The sequence below is a fragment of the Rhinoraja longicauda genome, chromosome 31 (genome assembly GCF_053455715.1).
Source record: "Rhinoraja longicauda isolate Sanriku21f chromosome 31, sRhiLon1.1, whole genome shotgun sequence".
NCBI lineage: Eukaryota > Metazoa > Chordata > Chondrichthyes > Rajiformes > Arhynchobatidae > Rhinoraja > Rhinoraja longicauda.
In genome coordinates, this window is record NC_135983.1 from 29,349,792 (window position 1) to 29,357,109 (window position 7,318).

General features: G+C 53.1%; 1 protein-coding gene across 3 annotated transcripts in view; it reads left to right on the forward strand.

Moving 5' to 3' along the window:
- LOC144608419 (uncharacterized) overlaps positions 1-6,579 on the forward strand; it is a 108,107-nt gene extending 101,528 nt beyond the window's left edge. The window contains exons 21-23 of one of the 3 annotated variants that reach the window (XM_078426163.1): positions 2-647; positions 3,640-3,831; positions 6,164-6,579. In XM_078426163.1, coding sequence (XP_078282289.1) covers positions 2-647; positions 3,640-3,831; positions 6,164-6,391 — 1,066 coding nt within the window. In that variant the 3' untranslated portion in view covers positions 6,392-6,579. Of the gene's footprint in view, position 1; positions 648-3,639; positions 3,832-5,742 lie in introns of those variants that run through there. The other 2 variants (XM_078426164.1, XM_078426166.1) reach the window with 2 other exon arrangements.
- Positions 6,580-7,318: the final 739 nt, after the last annotated feature.

A 7,318-nucleotide genomic window follows, 5' to 3' on the forward strand; every position in this document is an offset into this window, starting at 1 on the left:
GGTCGCTGCAGCTGGGAAGCCTCAACCTATTCCTGGCCCTGCACCCACAGTCTCCACAAGGCCAACGTCAGCTGGACCCTCGGCATTGCTCTTCCACTGAGGTGAGAAAGCAGGAGCCCACACAGGAGGAAGCAGTGGCACAGAGAGAGCCCTGGCACACACAGCAACCGGCAGCACAAGCAGAGGAGCTGAGGCCACAGGGTGCTGTGGAAACTCTGCCCCTGACCAGCGGACAAGTGGAGCACAGTAGCGAGGAGGGATTGCCATTCACACAGGAGCAGTCTGGCCCCAGATCTCAGGAGAGTTTAACACCGAGAGAGAAGCAATCGAGTCCGGAGCCTCAGCAACCACTGACGGGCAGGTTGATGGGCAAGAAAGGTGGACCAACTTCCCATGAAACGCTTGTGGATAAGAGCAGGAAACTCAGACAAGGTCAGGGAGTCTCAGGAATCTCTGTCAGAGGCAAGAAAACTAAACAGTGTCCTCGGGAAATGGCTGCTAGAAAAACCGTGAAAAACAGCCACCAGGCTTCAGAACCACCACTGTCCACACAAGATGCTGAGGGATTGGCAGCAGACATCGACAGGGCAGCAACCTCCAAAGTCTGTCTCAATACTCTGAAGCCATTGCTAGTACTGAGGCACCAGGTAAAGGCCAACACACTGGAGAAATGGACTGTAGCTGGACTTCCCTCCAGTAACACCACACACAGTCCACACACATGCGCGCACCTTCATAATCATAGCATGGAGAATAATAATGATGGCAACTGCCTCCACATGATCTTTAGTCAGAGGGTGGTGAATCTGTGGGATTCATTGCCACAGACAGCTGTGGAGGCCAAGCCAATGGATATTTTTAAGGTAGAAATTGATAGATTCTTAATTAGTACGGGTGTCAATAGACAATAGGTGCAGGAGTAGGCCATTCAGCCCTACGAGCCAGCACCACCATTCAATGTGATCATGGCTGATCATTCTCAATCAGTACCCCGTTCCTGCCTTCTCCCCATACCCCCTGACTCCGCTATCCTTAAGAGCTCTATCTAGCTCTCTCCAGAATGCATCCAGAGAATTGGCCTCCACTGCCTTCTGAGGCAGGGAATTCCACAGATTTACAGCTCTCTGACTGAAAAACCTTTTCCTCATCTCCGTTCTAAATGGCCTACCCCTTATTCTTAAACTGTGGCCCCTTGTTCTGGACTCCCCCAACATTGGGAACATGTTTCCTGCCTCTAACGTGTCCAACCCCTTAATAATCTTATACGTTTCGATAAGATCTCCTCTCATCCTTCCAAATTCCAGTGTATACAAGCCTAGTCGCTCCAGTCTTTCAACATATGATAGTCCCGGGATTCCGGGAATTAACCTAGTAAACCTACACTGCACACCCTCAATAGCAAGAATATCCTTCCTCAAATTTGGAGACCAAAACTGCACACAGTACTCCAGGTGCAGTCTCACTAGGGCCCTGTACAACTGCAGAAGGACCTCTTTGCTCCTATACTCAACTCCTCTTGTTATGAAGGCCAACATTCCATTGGCTTTCTTCACTGCCTGCTGTACCTGCATGCTTCCTTTCAGTGACTGATGCACTAGGACACCCAGATCTCGTTGTACGTCCCCTTTTCCTAACTTGACACCATTCAGATAATAATCTGCCTTCCTATTCTTACCACCAAAGTGGATAACCTCACACTTATCCACATTAAACTGCATCTGCCATGCATCCGCCCACTCACACAACCTGTCCAAGTCACCCTGCAACTTCATAGCATCTTCCTCATAGTTCACACTGCCACCCAGCTTTGTGTCATCTGCAAATTTGCTAATGTTACTTTTAATCCCTTCATCCAAGTCATTAATGTATATTGTAAATAGCTGCGGTCCCAGCACGAGCCTTGCGGTACCCCACTAGTCACTGCCTGCTATTCTGAAAGGGACCCATTTATCCCCACTCTTTGCTTTCTGTCTGCCAACCAATATTCTATCCATGTCAGTACCCTACCCCCAATACCATGTGCTCTAACTTTGCCCACTAATCTCCTATGTGGGACCCTGTCGAAGGCTTTCTGAAAGTCGAGGTACACCACATCCACTGACTCTCCCCTGTCCATTTTCCTAGTTACATCCTCAAAAAATCCCAGAAGATTAGTCAAGCATGATTTCCCTTCGTAAATCCATGCTGACTCAGAACGATCCTGTTACTACTATCCAAATGCTCCGCAATTTCGTCTTTTATAATTGACTCCAGCATCTTCCCCACCACTGATGTCAGACTAACTGGTCTATAATTTCCTGTTTTCTCTCTCCCTCCTTTCTTAAAAAGTGGGATAACATTAGCTACCCTCCAATCCACAGGAACTGATCCTGAATCTATAGAACATTGGAAAATGATCACCAATTCATCCATGATTTCTCGGGGTTACGGGGAGAAGGCAGGTGAATGGGGTTGAGAGGGAGAGATAGATCAGCCATGATTGAATGGTGGAGTAGACTTGATGGGCCGAATGGCCTCATTCTGCTCCTAGAACTGAAGAACAAACAAAGCAACACATGGAGATAACCATACAGCATGTCACGTGAGGAAAGATTGGAAAGACTGGGCTTGTATTCACTGGAGTTTAGAAGGATGAGAGGAGATCTTATAGAGACGTATACAATTATAAAAGGACTGGACAAGTTAGGTGCAGGAAAAATGTTCCCAATGTTGGGGGAATCCAGAACCAGGGACTACAGTCTAAGAATAAAGGGGAGACCATTTAAAACTTTCACCTGGAGAGTTGTAAATTTGTGGAATTCTGTGCCACAGGTGGCAGTGGAGGCCAATTCACTGGATGAATTTAAAAGAGAGTTAGGTAGAGTTCTGGGGGCTAGCATAATCAAGGGATGTGGGGAGAAGGCTACTGATTGTGGATGATCAGCCATGATCACAATGAATGGCGGTGCTGGCTCGAAGGGCCAAATGGCCTCCTCCTGCACCTATTTTCTATGTTTCTATAATGAAAGAGAAAAGAGAAATACTTTACACAACACACAGGATTTCTTATTCTCAAGAACAACAAGAAAAGGGGAAGGTTTTATTCTGAAACTAGAGTCTGTTTCTAGACCCTCCCACGTGGGGTAGACTGAATGGGCCGAATGGCCTAATTCTGCCGCTATAACATGAAATGTGATAACACTGACCTGTAGGAGGCGCACTCAGCAACTCAGTAACTCATCAACTCAGTAACTCAGTAACTCAGCAGCTCAGTAACTCAGCAGCTCACTAACTCAGCAGCTCGATAACTCAGTAACTCAGCAGCTCGGTAACTCAGCAGCTCAGTAACTCAGCAGCTCAGTAACAGCAGCGCAGCACGGCTTGGGTTCAGCACTCCTCCCACTGATGATGAATGTACTATTGTGAATCACCCACGTCTCTCCCTCTCTCTCTCTCTCCCTCCCTCCCTCCCTCCCTCCCTCCCTCCCTCCCTCCTTCCCTTTCTCCCACTCTCCTTCCCTTTCCCTCCCTCTGTCCCCCTTCCCCTCTCTCCCTCACTCCCTCTCTCCCACTCTCCCTCTCCCCCCTCCCTCCCCCTCCCTCCCCCTCCCTCCCTCTCCCCCCTCCCTCCCCCTCTCCCTCCCCCACCCTCCCCCACAGGTGATGATGCAGGCCCCATGGCTCACTGTCAGAGCCAGCTCAGAGGAGGTGCAGGTGAAACATGGCTTGGTGCACAGGTTGGCCTCTCTACATTCTCAGCAGCAAGCCCACATACGGGGGATGGAGCTCCAGCACAAGAAAACTCTGAAGAACCTGGAGCAAAAAACAGAGAAAAGTGAAACGGCAACACAGGTACCAACTGAAAGGGCAGAAAGAAACTCAGCAAAGTCACGCTGTTCCAGATGCCACGAGTCCACAATCACTCACAGTGACACCAATGATAAATGAAGCCGTCTCAGTTATCATGGTGTCAGGGGTTATGAGGAGAGGGCAGGAGAATGGGATTGAGTGGGGAAGATAGATCAGCCATGATTGAATGGTGCAGTAGACTTGATGGGTTGAATGGCCTGATTCTGCTCCTAGAAGCTATGAACTTGTGATAGTATGTTTACAGGAAAGACACACAGCCATCACGAGTCAGGTCACGTTCTTAGTTCCACTGCTGCTGCTGGTGTGTGTGTGTGTGACTGTCACTGGCAAGAGGTTTCCATGTCCCTCTACAACACACAAGGCCTCTTTGGCCCATCCAGTCTTTGCAGACTCCCAGAACAATCCCATTGCTGAACTACATTCCCTGCACCTACTACCCCTCCTGATTCTACCCACACATACTGGCAGCAGGTAGGTCACAGTGGCCAGTTAATGCACCGCCATATCTGTGGGACATGGGAGGAAACTGGAACACCCAAAGAAGCCGACAGAGTCACTGGGAGAACCTGCAAACTCCACATAGACAGCACCAGAGGTCAGGATGGCATCCGGGTTACGGAGCTGTGGGGCAGCAGCTCTACCAGGTGCACCACTGTGTGGCCCATGCATTACTGGGCATGCACTGGGCCACTATTACTGGGCATATCACTGTCACTGGATGTCACTGGTAGTGAGATATCACTGTCTGTGGGAGACACTGCGTGAATGGAGATGGGATGTGAATAGAGGAGGTCCTTGGTCCATGGTATTGCTGGTGGGAGGTACACCAGGAGAGAGAAACATCTTCACAAATGAGCAGGTACTTTGATGTTCATTCTTCCATTATTGTGTTGAGGCAGTGGTCCACAGTACAATGTACAACACAAATGCACACCTCTCTCAGGCATCCCTCGCTGTTGCTGATGACTTTCTGCCTCTCAGTTGTTGCTTTTGGAGGTGAATGTGGGGCGTGTGGACCCTGGGGCCGGAGGGGGGTCGGTGGAGATGTTGGTGCTCTCCTTCCACCTGGTACCTGGGCCCATCGGTCACTCCCAGTGGATGGACCGGTGATTGTCCACGCCCTCCTGTTGTGCGGCCATTAGACAGCGCTCGCCACGGCCCTGACGGAATACCCCTACACGGAGACCAGTACATCCCTCTACCTTCATGAGAGGGGATGGACCCCGCTAATGGGGGGGGGGGGTGGGCCCCGCTAATGGGGGGGGGGGGTGGACCCCGCTAATGGGGGGGGGGGTGGACCCCGCTAATGGGGAGGGGTGGACCCCGCTACTGGGGGATGGACCCCGCTAATGGGGGGGGGGGTGGGCCCCGCTAATGGGGGGGGGTGGACCCCGCTAATGGGGGGGGGGGGGGGTGGACCCCGCTAATGGGGAGGGGTGGACCCCGCTACTGGGGGATGGACCCCGCTAATGGGGGGGTGGACCCCGCTAATGGGGGGGATGGACCCCGCTAATGGGGGGGGTGGACCCCGCTAATGGGGGATGGACCCCGCTAATGGGGGATGGACCCCGCTAATGGGGGGGTGGACCCCGCTAATGGGGGATGGACCCCGCTAATGGGGGGATGGGCCCCGCCGAGACCCTTCTGGTCCCTGTACTTTAATGCGCGTGCACGGGCCCTGTAATGCGCGTGCACGGGCCCTGTAATGCGCGTGCACGGGCCCTGTAATGCGCGTGCACGGGGCCCTGCACCTTGATGCGTTTGTTTCCAGCAGGCTGAGGGGTGGGTGGGTGCCTTGGCCCAGCGCTCTGCTCTCTCTTCTCTACTCTGACTGCTCTACTCTGCACCGCTCTACTCTGCACCGCTCTCCTCTGACTGCTCTACTCTGCACAGCTCTACTCTGCACAGCTCTACTCTGCACAGCTCTACTCTGCACAGCTCTACTCTGCACCGCTCTACTCTGCACAGCTCTACTCTGCACAGCTCTACTCTGCACAGCTCTACTCTGCACAGCTCTACTCTGCACCGCTCTACTCTGCACAGCTCTACTCTGCACAGCTCTACTCTGCACCGCTCTACTCTGCACAGCTCTACTCTGCACAGCTCTACTCTGCACAGCTCTACTCTGACTGCTTTGACTGCTCTGCTCTCTCTGATCTACTCTGCACTGCTCCGCACTGCTCTGACTGCTCTACTCTGACTGCTCTACTCTGACTGCTCTACTCTACTCTCTCTGCTCTACTCTGACTGCTCTACTCTGCACTGCTCTCTCCGCTCTGCTCTGACTGCCTGACCCGTGTGTTTGCTCACTCAGGGCTGCTACACGAAGGTGAAGGTGAGGGGACCCCGGACCCCCAGCTACAACCGCACGCCCGTCGAGCCGCCCAAGCCCGTCCCACACAACGTGGCCCAGAACCTGTCCCTGCGCCGCGCCGCTCACGACATTGTCAAGGAGCAGGACCAGACCATTCGGCAGCGGCACCGAGCGGAGGCCAACGAGCTGTTCCTGCCCTTCATTGACCCGGTGCCTGACACAGCCTGACCGTGCTGGCAATCATCACCACTGCTTCATGTTCACCTCCACCTCTACGCCACCTTTAAACAAGACGCACCTTCATTTAATAATTACCAGTTGAAATGAGTCAGGATGTGACAGACACTGACTTACAATGATCTGACTATTTCAATAAACTCAGATTTCCATTCCCCAAACAAGAGCAGCAGATACCTCTGTGATCAGTGGAGGGGCAGGAACGTGGGCGTGAGGGGGGTGGAGGGGCAGGCAGTGGGAGGGGAGGTGAGGAGAGGGGAGGGGAGGAGAGGGGAGGGGAGGTGAGGAGGAGGCAGGCAGTGGGAGGTGAGGAGAGGGGAGGGGAGGGGAGGAGAGGGGAGGGGAGGAGAGGGGAGGGGAGGTGAGGAGGAGGCAGGCAGTGGGAGGTGAGGAGAGGGGAGGAGAGGGGAGGGGAGGAGAGGGGAGGGGAGATGAGGGGAGGAGGAGGCAGGATAGTGCAGGGGGGAGGAGCTGAGTGTGACCTGCCTTCCTGATGGCTCTGGGTAATTGGAGTTGTTCTCCCACCCTGCACAGCTGCAATGATGCGCAGGAAGGAACTGCAGATGCTGGTTAACACCAAAGATAGACACAAAGTGCTGGAGTAACTCAGCGGGACAGGCAGCATCTGTGGAGAGAAGGAATGGGTGAAGGGTCTCAACCCTAAACATCACCTACTCATTCCTTCTCTCCACAGATGCTGCCTGTCCCGCTGAGTTACTGCAGCATTTGTGCATCAGCTGTAATGAGGTCCGGCAGCAGAGGTGTTGGACACCAGACGCCAGCCTTGCCTTCCTTGATCTCACCGTCTCCATCACAGGAGACAGATTATCGACACATCCATTACAAGCCCACTGACTCCCACAGCTATCTCCACTGCACTTGCTTCCTGCAAAGACTCTACCCCCCACACCCGATTCC